Source organism: Patiria miniata, unplaced genomic scaffold (genome assembly GCF_015706575.1).
Source record: "Patiria miniata isolate m_02_andy unplaced genomic scaffold, ASM1570657v1 HiC_scaffold_2, whole genome shotgun sequence".
NCBI lineage: Eukaryota > Metazoa > Echinodermata > Asteroidea > Valvatida > Asterinidae > Patiria > Patiria miniata.
The window spans coordinates 15,195,936-15,210,646 of NW_024037058.1; the positions used below are offsets into that span (position 1 = coordinate 15,195,936).

The 14,711-nt window shown below is 39.6% G+C and overlaps 1 protein-coding gene across 1 annotated transcript; it reads right to left on the reverse strand.

Moving 5' to 3' along the window:
• Positions 1-3,023: 3,023 nt before the first annotated feature.
• Positions 3,024-13,822, reverse strand: LOC119726645 (ubiquitin-conjugating enzyme E2 N). The gene is made up of 5 exons (XM_038198406.1): positions 13,619-13,822; positions 10,235-10,336; positions 8,724-8,868; positions 7,690-7,830; positions 3,024-6,490 (listed from the first exon to the last, which is right to left on the reverse strand). Exons 1-5 carry the CDS (start codon positions 13,646-13,648, stop codon positions 6,453-6,455), a joined length of 456 nt encoding a protein of 151 aa, XP_038054334.1. The 5' UTR covers positions 13,649-13,822; the 3' UTR covers positions 3,024-6,452.
• Positions 13,823-14,711: the final 889 nt, after the last annotated feature.

The following is a 14,711-nucleotide window of genomic DNA, read 5'->3' on the forward strand; positions in this document are numbered from 1 at the left end:
AAAACATATATGAAATTTGTACATCGAAAATTTTGGATGTAAAATATCTCCCTCGTGTATTGGTGTGGTTTGTACACAGTTTTCCTTTTGTATCATAGTCCTGACAATGAGCATCCTTACATTAGCAGTACCAGGGGTGTGAAATCTCAGCTTTAAAGCTGATTTCAGCTTCTTTTGTTTTGGATTTCAGCTTTTTTCTCTCACTTGCTGTGTACAAAAGTATACGAGATTTCCAAAGTTCAGCTTCTTTACACCTTTTTCAGCTATTTTTATCAGTGGTCACTCACACCCTGCAGTACATTGAAAGCTCTGTTTCAAGTTTGGCCAAAGTGCTGTGCTTAAAGGAACTATACAACATTTGCTTTTGCTGTAATTTTCAGAAATGGATGAATTTGGGGGGTTAGTTTTGATATAGCAAATATTGTTACACTTACCGGTACTTATTTGAAGTTTTGTGTTCGTAGATGCTGGAAAAACCATGAAAAACAATCTTGTTCTTGTAGTCTGGTTCCCTGACCCCATTGAAGATTAAACGGAACAAGTAATAGACGTCGGGGAATTGTAAGGTCAGGGAACCAGTCTAGCTGGCTTGTACCCGTTCATAGGTTGTGTAATTGATTGCAAACAAAATGCGGACTAACTAAACTTGATAAATTGGGAGCAGTATTTAAAAAAAAGCCAGTTTTTTCCAACTCTGGTCGGCTGATCAGCATTGGAAATTGATACAAAAATACCACTTTTCTCGAAAATGTCAGCGCGCCGGGAGTTTACAGGATGCTTAAGACTGTCATTCGCTAACAGTCCAGTAAGGTATTTCATGAAAATTTGGTAAATTTGTTTTTTGATATTTGCAAATGTTGTATATTCCCTTTAAGGACCCATACCAAAAACATATGCACTTCGTCCTTATAACAATAGATGGCGCTTTGCGACCACTTTTGAGAACCTTAGTGGGAGGGACACACTACGTACGCACTGCTTTTTGCGCTTATTGCACAGAATATAAACTTTAATTTCAATCCAAATTTCCGAAATCCCCTAGCGTCTTAACAGGAACGCCAGACATACTGTTGCAATGTGTTCGAAGGTCTCCCAACCCTCTTTTTTTTAACAGTTGAATACTTGTCCACAGAGTCTGTTTTGCAAATTAGTGAGGATGTCTATTTTTAGACTTGACCTCCAACCCCAAGGTTTTTTTTCTATATTGTTGCAGAATCTGAACAGACTTTTAGCCACTTTGGGTTATTACTGTCGAAACTGAAGTCAATATTGTGGAATTTGAACCCTAAATCTTCAATGGAGTTTGTATATGAACTTCATTTAAATAATTGAGTGGTTTTCGTGCAATTATTTAACTAGAAGTTCTTGAACTTGAGCAGTTTTTTCCCAGTTTCCTTTTCAAAATGCTTAATTCGTCACTGTGAATCTTACGTAATCTTTTGGAGGGGGGGGGACGTTAAACTTAGGGACCTCTTTGAGATCTTCAGCTTTAAAAGCATGCTTCAAAGTGTGAATCTTAAGAGAGTGCTCATGTTTAAGTATGAATTTATATTTATTTGAAAAAGTTAGATAGAAAGAAATGAAGTTTCTGAAGAAAAAATAACTATTGTAAATAGTCCCAGTAATGGTATATGTAGGGTTACAATTAGAAAGGGTAAACAAGTATGGTTTTGGCTGCTTGTTTTGAAATCTGGAAGAAAGTAATCGATTTGAGGTGTAATTATCATATCATGTATGTTTTTGTGGAATTTGTTCGTTTGATTAGAAATTAATGTGATTGTAGCTTTCGTGTAAAGAAGACTTAATAAAATTATACCATGCTGAAGAAAGTAGTTTCTGTAATTGCAGTTTTATTTTATCGCATATTTATTACAAGATGTTGGTTTAAAGGGCATTACGGCCTGAAGTCCCCCCAACATTTATGTTTTGGATTGTTTACCTATCCCATTTCAACGGTCTGGTTGAAAGGAAATTAACCTAATGTCTTACCGTTCCCAAGAAAAGACAAGAAGAAACATGGTTGTTTACATCGGAAGCGGTGGACATTTTGTGGCATACGCATATGTATTTCCAGCTGTGTCAATTCAATGTGCGGTACACATTATGTGTGTGTCGCAATGCACACAGCACCAATACCTGTACACTAATGTTGTTTCTCGCAGGTCAGAAGAATTTGTTGCACTGTGCGGCAGGATTCACAAATAGCACTCAGCAGCTCAATTTTTGAGAGTTCAAATTTTGACTCCCAAATTTCGTTCGTGCACGGTTCTCGCAAGAATTACACAAAAATGCCCATTTTTTAAAGGCTGGTTGTGTGGTTTATATCCTACTTTTATATGCTCTTTCCAATGCACATCGTTTTGTTTAAAATTCATTTTGTGGCCCAATTGGGCGCATTCCAGGACAAACTGCCCCTTTACAGTGGCAATGCTTTTACAAAGGATGAACTCGAATTAATATTAATAACCTATTTAGAACTTCTTACAGTTACTGTAAATATGTTCTTGTCCACATCTAATTAACTGGGGAAAAAAGAGTTAATTTGTGAACAAATTCTCTCCTCGCATGACAAAGTGTAACTGAAAAGCCATTGTTATTTGTTATCACAAAAAGAGAGTACATTATTTGACAGAATATTAGATATGTCTGTTAAAAAGAATCGTTTACATCAACATACAAAACAAACTAATTTATTTTAAATCCTACACCCGGCACTTAACCCTCCCCTTCCCTTTTTTTAAACTTGAAAATATAAGTACCAGTGTTACAATGTGAGCTTCACTTCATTTTAAATATTTTGCACGACTGTAATTCTTTATTTTGCCTTGTTTTTTTCTTTCTTTTGCTTCTTAAGGGTTTACCCCCTCCTTGGTCTAATGCCCTGAAAAATGAACTGATACAATTTGTGACCATAAAGACTAAATGGTATGATCTCTTGACAACAAATGCATAGAGGACAACATTTGTATCGGTCAACAACAATTATCAGACAAAAAATATAGAGCTAAAAAAAACACCAAACAAACAAACAAGCAAAATAACCATTAAAATATATAACGCAAGATGACTTGTTTTGCAAATTAGAACCCACAAATACGCAACCTGTTTTGGAAACTACATCCATTGTTTTATTGAGTGATTTGCTGCAAATTACAAATGGTTAGTGGTTTTCATTTGGTACAAGACAGAAAAAAAACTAATGAACTAAAAATTCCTTTGTACAAGTTTACAAACAAAAGATCTACAGCTACTTAGTCGAGAGAAGCATTGTGTGGATGAAGGCTTGCAGCAGCTCAGTGAGAAAAAAAATGGCTCTTTTGGCCACTTGCTCTCCATAGATTTGGGACTGGGCTAATCTCAGGCCGTGTCCGAAATGGGCTTCCAGAGCTACGGCTACGTCTATTGTCAGCGTGTCCCTGCACATTTTCAATGGGCGCAGACCTAGACCTAGCTCTAGACAGCTGGTTCGGATGCACAGCCATATCTTCATTTTTTAAATGTTAAAGCCGGTGTCATATAAATTTGGACTCCCGTGAAATCTGGAAATATGGATTCTAACCCTCGAACGTGCTTCACTCGGGCATGCGCAATACAACTAAGGAGTCCATATTTCATAAGACTCCAAATTTCATGCTACACCTGTTCACACTCGCCATGAAAGTGAATGCAAACATGAATTTCTAACGCCGCGGCAAGTTTTCTCACTGCGAATTCATAAAATTTGAACACATTTCAACTCCAGCGAATTCCGCAGCGAAAGTTTCGCGACGTCAAATCCATTTTGCATTTGCATTTGCGTGAAGTTAGCACCGGCCTTTGACTGTAGTCAGACATCCATTCATGCTCTAGGCTTTTATAAAAGTGTTTCCAAACCAACTTCATGTTCGTGGGAATGTCTTTTGAAACAATTGTTACCATTAAGACTACTGTGATAATGGATGATTCTCAGTACAGAACCCTGGTTACTGCAAACCTCCATCTACCAATCAGATAAACACGTATTTGAGAGTTTAACAGATTGCAAAAAAAAAATTGAAGGTTAAAATTAATGAGTACAATTGTTGCAATGACAGTGCGTTGAGCACTATCTTTGAGAGTCTGGAGTCAAGACGTCGTTGTATATATGATATGCGAACACCCACCGAAAGAGGCCGTTACCAAAACAAACAGCTATCACAATAACATCTTTGGAATCTTGCAGCGGCCGTGTGATGCGTGCATACCTGTTTTGCCCCTATACAGCACGCATTTAACACCTTGCATCTTGGCTCTGAACCAAACTTAAAAAATTTCAGCCAGTAGGTTTCAACACCCTACCAGACTTTTGTGCAACTTCATGGCAGTTCTTTTGTTGTGTATGTACTGTAGTACACATGTTCACTAGTTTCCCCTTTTTTTTAAGAGGGGGGAGGGGGAGATTTTACAAGATTCCCAAGACATTGTTGTGACAGCGGTTCGTGGGTGATAGCGTTTTGATACGATAACGCACTCTTGCAGCAGGGGAGTGCATTCCCAATACATGTATACAACGTCTTGACAAAAGACTATATCCTTGACCCATCCAAGGACAAGAACCTGAGACTGCTGCACCATTGCTCCAGTGCTCTACCCACTAAGCCAGTGTATTTGGTCATGCGGACTCTGGGCACAAAGCACTGCCCTCGCTGGTAGAAATGCAAAACTTTACTGTAATTGAAGGACACTTGCGTGCTATAGCCAGAATGCACAGATGCTGGAGGTTTGCAAAGGCCCCATCGATAATGAGTTGGGTGTATTCAGTGTAATAAACAAATGCAAACCAATGCCATCACCCTCTTGTGTATGGGCAAAGGGTGCCCTCTATGGTTCCAACAGAGTACACACTGGAGTTCAGCGCCAATACAGCGCCAATACAGCGCCAAAAGAAGTCAGTTGGGTGAAAACATAAATACACTGGAGCAGCAGTCCAAGGTCTCAGGTTCGAACCCCGAGGGATACACTTTGTAATGTCGTTTCTGGAAATACAGATTGTGATCTAAAAAACTAATGCCGCCTTCGCTCAATGTATAAACTCTGAAATCTTTTCCAAACTGCAGTTTATAACTTAAAAAATATTTCCCCAACATTTCAATTGGTGATACACAATAAACCTGAATGAATATCGTGTCCGCAAGTACAATTTTAGACACCGTAAATTACTTCAATGTTGATATAGAACGATAACTTACAAGTTTTTCTCTGATTTAGTTTTTTCGGGGGGGGGGGGGGGGGTTTAAGTAATGAAGAGAATGGTTGCTTGATTTTAGAATTACTCTTGCATTGCACAATTCTGCAGTCGGGAAATCACGTTATTTTGTGTGGGGGTTCATTTTCTTTGGCATACCCTTTTTTTCTTCTTCAAAATAACAGTGTGCAAATGTTTACGGAGTTCTGGTAAATTGCATGACCAGCAGCAGTAGTAAAAAAAAAAAATAATAATCAATAAAAAAAAATTAAAAAATGTATCAACATAATTTCATTTTTAAATGTACCAAAAAAAACCTGGAACATCCGTGGCAGTACGTTTATTTTGCTTATTAAAGTTTGCCGCAAATTTTCAAGATAAACATGATGTAAGAGAACCACAACATTGGTTGAATTATAGTGAACGTGTTTCTTGAATTACTTAAAATCCCCGTTTGTTTTCTTGTTTTTGTTTTTCACAACCAATCCCTGTTTATGGAGCGAAGGTCCAGTGAAACTTCAGTTAACTTTTAAAATGGTTCTCTATAAACAAGAACAAAAAAAATGGCCGACTTTACAAACACACATTTAGTAACCTAAAGACAGACAGTACACATGCTCAAATTGAGCTGAAAATGGTTTCATTTTAACTGTACTCCAATACAGCATTTTCCCCATAGTTCTTATATCCCATATGCTCCTTTAGACGCAGTATGGTCTACTGCATAAAGGATCATGAACGAAGTGTCTTTGCCCAACTTGGAATCAAAGCCCAATTTGACCTGACCAATTACAAACACTGCCCAACTGGAGTGGCAGAATGGCTTCAGGTCTTGTACCCTAAAGAGTCATTACACTGTCAACATATTTTACAAATCCACACTCTGGCCTGGGCTCAACTGCTGTCAAAATCAATATTTAAAAAAAACAAAATGTTTCTCTTCTTGTGTGTGTTTTTCCCCTCTAAAGTTCCAAATCACTTAAATAAAAATATGCCTCAGCACCGTGATCCCCAGGCCAGTACAATCACATTTTTTTTTGTGTTTGCTTTTAATTTTTTTTTTTTTCCAAATGCTTTCACTCTTTTAACTGTCATACAAAAACCATCTACTACAGGGGCCCTATAACTTATAGGCAGTCCTGTGTCGGATGTCCTTTTTTGGCCACCATAGAAGATGGTAGGAGGAAAGCCGAGTCGATATACAAGAGAAGAAAAAGAACAACAAAACCCGAATGATGACGCAGTGATGTCATTTGCCAGTTGCGTATACTCTCGTCCATTCTTTTGCTGTTCGGTTAAAATAAAATGAAAACGAAAGTGAAACAGAAAAAGAAATAAGAAAAAAACAGAAGACGAAAACAGGACAGGATTTTTTTTAAGGAACCACCCAGGATCCAATTATGCTTAGCATATGTATGGACTAAGCAAAAATCCCCTGGGAACCAGTCACAGGCTATATACATTTGCATGACATTTTGGTTGGTAACCTGTTTTTGGTAAGCAAATATTGTCTGAGCTTAGCAAGTTTCTGTGCTTGGCAGCTCCATATATATTTGGTGCATAATTCTGCCAAAAATTTACACTCAGCCATGCAGCTGGAAAGTAACCCCCCCCCCCCCCAAAAAAAGAGGAAATTCCAACTTCTGCAAGACTTTATTCAACGCTTTTCAATTTTTGATGTCAGTGGTGAGTATGAAGTGACAAACAAGGAAATTGGCTGATCTGAGGAAAAGCTACATGCCTGAACACTGGGCAGTAAAAAATGGACAATTCATTCGGGTGAAATTGTGGGTGAACTTTTGGGCGAACTTACAATTTATACTACATTTGTGCATCAAAAATACATGTGCTCAGTTTGTATTCTAAGTGCATTCTGACGGTTCAAATTTGATTTTGCTGAATGTACATGTACTTCTTCTTTTTTTAGAAGTAGGATTTTTCACTCTAATTTCAGCCTCTGTTTTGTAACACATGTACTTCAACAACACCGGGACATCATGGTGCTGCAAGGACCAAATCTGTACCTAATTTATCAAAATCAGGTTGTGTTTCTTGGATGGGTAACAGGTAACAACAAGTGAAATCCTTTTTTTATGGGGAGGGGAGGGGAGCGGGGCAGGTTGGGGTCTGTTTGAGGAGTTTGAAATGACTGAATTTTTTACTGTGTTGTCCGAGGGCTTGCATGAAAAATTTCACAAGCTTACTCGTCGGGACTCGAATCTACGACCTCCTGCTTACTAGTGCAGATCTATGGTTCCGGCGGGCTTGAAGGTCGAGTGGTAAGACGTTTGCACTAGACAGCAGGTCATGGGTTCGAGTCCCACCAAGTAAGCTTGTAAAATTTGTCTTGCAAGCCCTAGGACAGCAAAACACAGGTTGAGGGCTAAACCCAATATTTCAGTCACTTTGAGGAGGTTGGGTCTTGGGTGGATTGGGGGGGGGGGGGGTTTACAGAATGAAATGATACCAATATTTCCGGCACTGACCTGTTTCTATAGCTTTTGCCTCATTTTCTTTCCATAATTCAGCTACATCGTTTGCTAAGGGATCATCTGGATTAGGGGCACTGAGTAGAGCTTGAATCGATAATAAAACCGTCCGAATCTGCAAAGCTGGACTCCATTTATCTGCAAGGGAAGAACACACGAGCGTGATTTTTCACTGGCATCAAAACAAAGCACGGTGTAGCTTAATTTGGGGAAGGGAGTTGACCCTTTTTTTAAATTACAATTTCGTGTTGATGTCAACTCCTATTTGATTTTGGCCCAAGGATGTGGTGGAGTCGATCACAAGTCCCTGCAATTCCATCACAAGTCCTCCAGTCCCAATTCAACTCACAAGTTATTCAACTGGCTCTGGTAAAGGCATTCCTTTGTTATTGTGCATCCACTGCTACTGCACTTGTGACTGGACTTGTGATTTACTTGTGACTGGCCTTGTGATTCACTTGTGACTGGCCCTGTGATTTACTTGTGAATGGACTTGTGATTTACTTGTGACTGGACTTGTGATTTACTTGCGACTGGACTTGTGATTTACTTGCGACTGGCCTTGTGATTCACTTGTGACTGGCCTTGTGATTCACTTGTGACTGGACTTGTGATTTACTTGCGACTGGCCTTGTGATTTACTTGTGATGGACTTGTGATTTACTTGTGACTGGACTTGTGATGGACTCGGCTACATCCCTGTTTTAGCCTTTACATCCTGTATCTCGAAAACATTTTTTTTTAATGGCATTACCGACATTGTCTTTTTAAAACTTTTTTAACAAATACATTGAAACTTCAGAGTATTTCACAGGTTTTAACAAACATGTGTCAGAAATTAGAAAGGTTTAATTAAGTACCTTACCCACTGGTTACTAGTTAAAGAGTAACACAAACTCAAATACAAAGTTTCCAGGAAACGTACGAGCAGCTCCATCCAAAGATATACTTTGCTATTCAACGAAAACAGTCTAAATCAACTTCTGAGCCAAACAACCGACTCTTATGATTAAAACGAATCAAAGGCCTACCTTTGAGAATATCCAGGCATATGCGACCCAATTTGTCAATATTTGGATGATATATTTTGGTCATGAAGCGTACTTTAGGCGCCGACATGGGATACTCCTCTGGAAGGAATAATTCTAACTTGAAACTGCCTCCCTGATACGGTGACTGAAAAAGATACAATAAAATACAGTAAATAAATAAAAAATTATGCAGTATATCAGACAGATTGTATTTACATTTGACGTGAGTGCTTTTGTTCAACAGGGATATGTACATTTTTTGTACAGGTAGACCTTTTGTGTATTCTTGTTCCTGAATCAACATCAGGCCAAAAAAGATTGTGTTACCCTCACATGAAAAATATCAGGAGGGTTGGTCGGTCAGGGATTTTATATCTTTATTTGATTTTTTGGGGGGGGGGGGGGGTGTATACATAGTACACATATATACCGGTAGGCCAACCCTTTCTTCTGACAAATAAATTGAAAGAATGGCCACTTGTCTTAAATATAGCGATGGTAAATGACAGATTTTGCCACTGTGACCACAACATTTGTCAAAACCAGGATGTTTAACATACATTTTGCCCACGCTTTGATTGTCGAAATTCCAGTGAGCATTACAGGCCTGCAACTTGGAATTAACAAAAAAACAAGGAAATTCCAATCTGTACAGGACTTTTGTACGGTGTTTTTCAATTTTAAATGGCAAAAGTCTGAATTGAAAAACGAGGAAATCAGCTGATCAGAGAAAAAGTTGTATGTCTGGCATTAGAGCTTGGAGTTACAAAGCTACAGGGTGTCTAAAAAAAACCTTACTCTCAAAGCGTCCTCTTTTTTTCACAGCTTTTAAAAATACATATCAAATATCTATACATATTTAGAGAGTATAGTCCATTAGCTTTTCAACAACAACAAAATACTTTCCAATCGGGTAAATATTTATTGAGTTATGGCCAATTGAAAACAAGTACCACTTTTTCTTTTTGTCCAGAGCGGAATTGCATTTGTGAAAAAAGGCTACCAAGTTTTGGGCAGCAACAAAGCAGCTGAGTAAACATCTACATGTAAGACGTTAACCAAACAGTTTTTTTTTTCAGGACTACCATTACTTCCAAAAGGATACATGACCATTGTTGCAAAAAAATAAAAAATAACATGAACAAATAAATAAATAAAGCTTAAAACTTGCAATAAAGAAAGCAAAACTACCCTCACCCCAAATCCATTACATTCCTAACAGATGACAATTGAGACCGTGGACAGATTGAAAAATCGGCACTTATTTTGAATTGGCCATAACTCAATAAATATTTACCCGATTTGAAAGATATTTTTTTCGTTCTTAAAAAGCTAATGTACTATACTCTCTAAATATGTATAGATATTTGCGATGTATTTTTTTCAACGCTGTGAAAAAGGAGACACTTTGATGGTTTCTGGTTGTTTTTTTTAGACACCCTGTATGATTGCTTGATGTCAATACATGTACATGCTTTGGTTGGAAATACAGACATCTGATCACTGCCTACCTCCGCCGGCCCGGCAACCTTAACGTGAAAGTATCTTGCATTACTTTCGTCTGGTATAGCTTCTATGCCTGGTACTGGTTCAGCCATTAAACGCTGTGTCTCCTGAACAAATGAACAAATAACTAGGATTGCAAAAAACATGTAATATAAATACAATTCATAAATACCTGAGACAGTTTACCATTTCCTATTGGTTTTAAACCGGCAAAAAAAACCCCGCTGCATTCTGCGCCACATCACGCAGTAGGCCTATGCGCACGCCGATTTCCACACAAGGAAATATTTAGCACTGCTCGTGTGAGGCACATACCATAGATATAGCCGGAGGGGTGTTTCACAAAACCTGAAGTAAATTGTTGAACAAAATCATTGGAAATCTGTGAATTTCAGACTTGTTTTGACTTTTTAACCGACCCTCGGTTAAAAATCGGTTATAATGACCCTCGCCTTTCGCTCGGGCCATTATCTGCGACCAGCCCCTAGCCAGTTTTAAATGTACTAGTTAAAAAAGGCCAAGCACATATTTATTCCCTTATTATGAAAACCTTGGGAAACAAGTTAACATGATGAAACTTTGAAGAATTTGACTGCTCACCCACAATACGTGTGCACTTCCCCGTATCCGCGTAGCCACTTCGGGGGATCTACTTTGGACTTCAACTTTTCTTCATCTTCCCCATTCAATTTACATGTAGGTTGTATTTACCGATTCATCCCCTTGGAGGATATTTTTAAAAGGGGAAAATAGCATCCTCTTTCGCCTCTTCCTGATTCAATCCCACTCCATATCCCCGTAGTCTTCGGGAACTCCTTTTTTTTCTAGTTCTTTCGACTACATACCGGTACATGTATCCATTGAATTTTTCGAGTGGCGGGGTATTCTGCAATTACTCCGTTTATTTAGCCGTGAAACGGTCTTGCATTTTTTCTATTTTTAAGCCGGCAGATCGTATAGTGCCCTTATGCACATGTACATGTACACGAGTAGGCCTACACCATATAAAGATATTAAATCATATTAAAGAAATTAAAGAAACCATTTCTCGTCGAGTTACAGCGTGGCCTAGTGGATAGCGCGCCTGCCTCGCAAGCAACGCTACCCAAGTTCAAGTCCCAGCACGACAAATGTTTTTGAAATTATATTTTTTGTGTTTGCGATGTAGGCCTACCGTGAATGTGCAATACTGCGCTGAATTGCACTGTACCCAACCGTAATTTAGTGCGTATGAAAATCTTAATTTTTACTAGCCCCACTAGTGTGGCCGTCGGTATGCTGCGCTGAACCTAAGGCCACACACCGTGGTACCGCGCGCTACTGAGGACGAAGTTTTCATAAAATTTGCAGGGAATTTCTTACATATGGTTGTATTCTACGATGTCCCATATATCACTTCTGGGATGCTTAGGTGTAATGATGTTCAATTTTCCGAGATATTCTTGAATCTTTCTAGAGCCCATATGCACTCGGGAAACGTCCGGTGATGGCAGCCATTTTGAATGTGACAAGAGATGACCTCAAGCTGTGACGTCGCGTTTATGCAAATTGCTTGTCGAGCGAGGGCGCGAGTTGCAAATGCGACGGCTGTTTCCTGTACCATGCATTTATCGTCTGGGGGCCACGTGCACTGATCTCTATTCAGGATCTACGGCACAGGAAACAGCCGTCGCATTTGCAACTCGCTCCCGCGCCCTCGCGCGACAAGCAATTTGCATAAACGCGACGTCACAGCTTGAGGTCATCTCTTGTCACATTCAAAATGGCTGCCATCACCGGACGTTTCACGAGTGCATATGGGCTCCAGAAAGATTCAAGAATATCTCGGAAAATTGAACATCATTACACCTAAGCATCCCAGATGTGATAGATGGGACATCGTAGAATACAACCATATGTAAGAAATTCCCTGCAAATTTTATGAAAACGTCCTCAGTAGTGCGCGGACCACGGTGTGTGGCCTTAGGTTCAGCGCAGCATACCGACGGCCACACTAGTGGGGCTAAATTTTTACCTACTTGTAGTTGTACCCAAGAACATAAAGAAAAAGTTATAAATGACAAAAAAGGTGTTGGTAGAATTGAGGGAAGTCTGTTTTAGGATGAAAAAGTAATTTTGGAATGATAACAAAATGTTTATTAAACATTTTCCATATTCGCAATGCATCTTGGGATTGGATGACAAACAAACCACGCAATTTGTGCACAAACCTATGTAGGACCCCTGCTTAGTTTCAATCAAATTAGGGTCAAGGCCGTCTTTTATCATTCAAAAATGACCTTTTTAACCTAAAGCAGATTTCTCTCAATTCTAATGGCACTTTTTTGTAATTTTGAACAGTTTCTTGGGGTAGAAATTATGTTTTTCGTAAGCGGTTTACGGTTGGTGCTGTGCGATTCGGTCATACTAAAAAGCGTCAACACAGCGTCAACACACTCCAAAGCGTCAACACGGCGTCAACACAGCGTCAACACATCCAAAATGCATTAAAAGTAACAAAAGCAGTATGTAGCCCATATGGTATGGACAGAAACAAGATTTTGGCTTAAAATCAATAGGTTAAACGTCTGAAAATTGCGATTTTCAGTTCAAGAAAATTGGCTCTCCGTGCCGCTCCGAGATCGGCTGCCATGTTGCCTCAGTGGCAGCGCGGACCATACCATTATGCTAAAGGGTGATAGCGTTGTACAATAAACCTCAGTCCCTCACAGATCAGAGTGCACTGGTGTCCCTCTCTGCAGCAAGACACCCTCTGTTGTTTATGACAAGATTACTTGCACACCCCTACTTGAAATGGTGTAGTCCAAGCTTTTATTCTATGCTTTACAATTATATACCTTTTCTGTTAATTCAGAATGTGTTTTGGATGTGTTGACGGTGTGTTGACGCTTCTGTCATGTGTTGACGTTGTGTTGACGCTGTGTTGACGCTTTTTAGTGCGACCCTTTCGATTCAGTGCGGTATACATCGTGGTGACGCCATCTTTATTGTCGTGTTGTGTTTTGTCATCGTCATCGTCATTTTAGCCCCAAATTTCCCTAAAAAATTGAAAACCCTGCCTTCTATCTATGACATACCTACATGTTTTTAATGTCATAATGTCGCCATCTTTATTTTCAAGTTGCGTGTTGTAGCCGCGCTGTCATCGTCATCTTACCCCCAAATTTCACTCAAAAATTCAAAACCCTGCCCTCTAATCTATGAGTGTCATACCTGTTTATTGAGAATGTCGCCAACTAGTTTGGTCGTTCTAATAATTTTTAAGAGGAGTTTGTTTCCTTATAGGAACCGGGCCCTACACTACACGATCGCCATAAACTTTACTGTTGTTGTAACACGACTCGACTGAGGAAAACACGAAAAAGGGTGTGTTATTTCACTTCAATTACCTTAGTAATTCTCCTCGGTAAACCACTCATTTTGCCTGTTGCCCTGGGCGCCTATCTGGTTGCACGCAAATATCAAAATGCGGGGTTTTCGTCGCACACACCCGCTTTAATTCCGCCGAAAACCGGCAGTTTTTATTGCGGCCAACTTGCAGTCACGTTGAAAATGGCGACAGAATTTCAGCAGATACTGAGCTCTTCCGGAACAAGGCATGATGGGTAAGAACTTTGGGCAAATCCACTACGATAGCCGGTGTTTGACAAAATGAAAGGCGTTGTGGAAATCCAAGCCTTTTTATTTATTACGCAGCCATTTTCAGTTCTGCTGACAATCGATAGCCTACACTTCCCCAGCCATTTCCTAGATAATTTTTTACAAAAGTAAATTTTAAAAAGTGGAGGCCCCCCCTGATCTTTTTCCCCAGCAGGTAGCAACCCCCCACCTGATTTTTTTCCCCAGCAGGTAGCAACCCCCCCCCTCACCTCCCCCGCCCCCCCCCCCCCATTATTCAGTTTTCATTGTTTTAAATATTTTAATAGGTGTCGTCTTTTTTGCCTGTTTCTTCTGCTGTTAACTGGTTATTTAATCTCTTCAAAGCCAGAAATGTTCACCCACATTTCGGGCATCCCCCCTGTCCGTAAATGCTGGATCCGCCACTGTAAACTATATAAGGCCAAAAAAATTAATAAGTCGGTCTCTGGTCAGCGCGCGCGTCGATTTTAATCATGCGCGTCAATCTTTTTTTTCTCCAAAATATTCCGTGGTAGCTCCAACACCGCCCTCTATTGCCGCACCTCCTCAATTTTTTTTTTACCAAAGAGCACCAAGGAATAGGAAATTGCACCAAGGCAAATGATCGAGAGCACCAAGGCAAATTATGGAGGACACCAATGTACATGAGGACACCAAAAAGCAAAAACCCCACCTTGTCTGTAAAATCCAAGCTTGAAAAAAAAAAAAAAATGCGTCGCCGTGTCAATTCCGGAACTTTGGTCTGACCAGAGACCGAATATTTTTTTTTGGGGCCTAATAATAGACATGAGGCCGCCTTCAATGGGGAAAGCATTGTGCATGCTATTGTACAAAGCAAAGTAC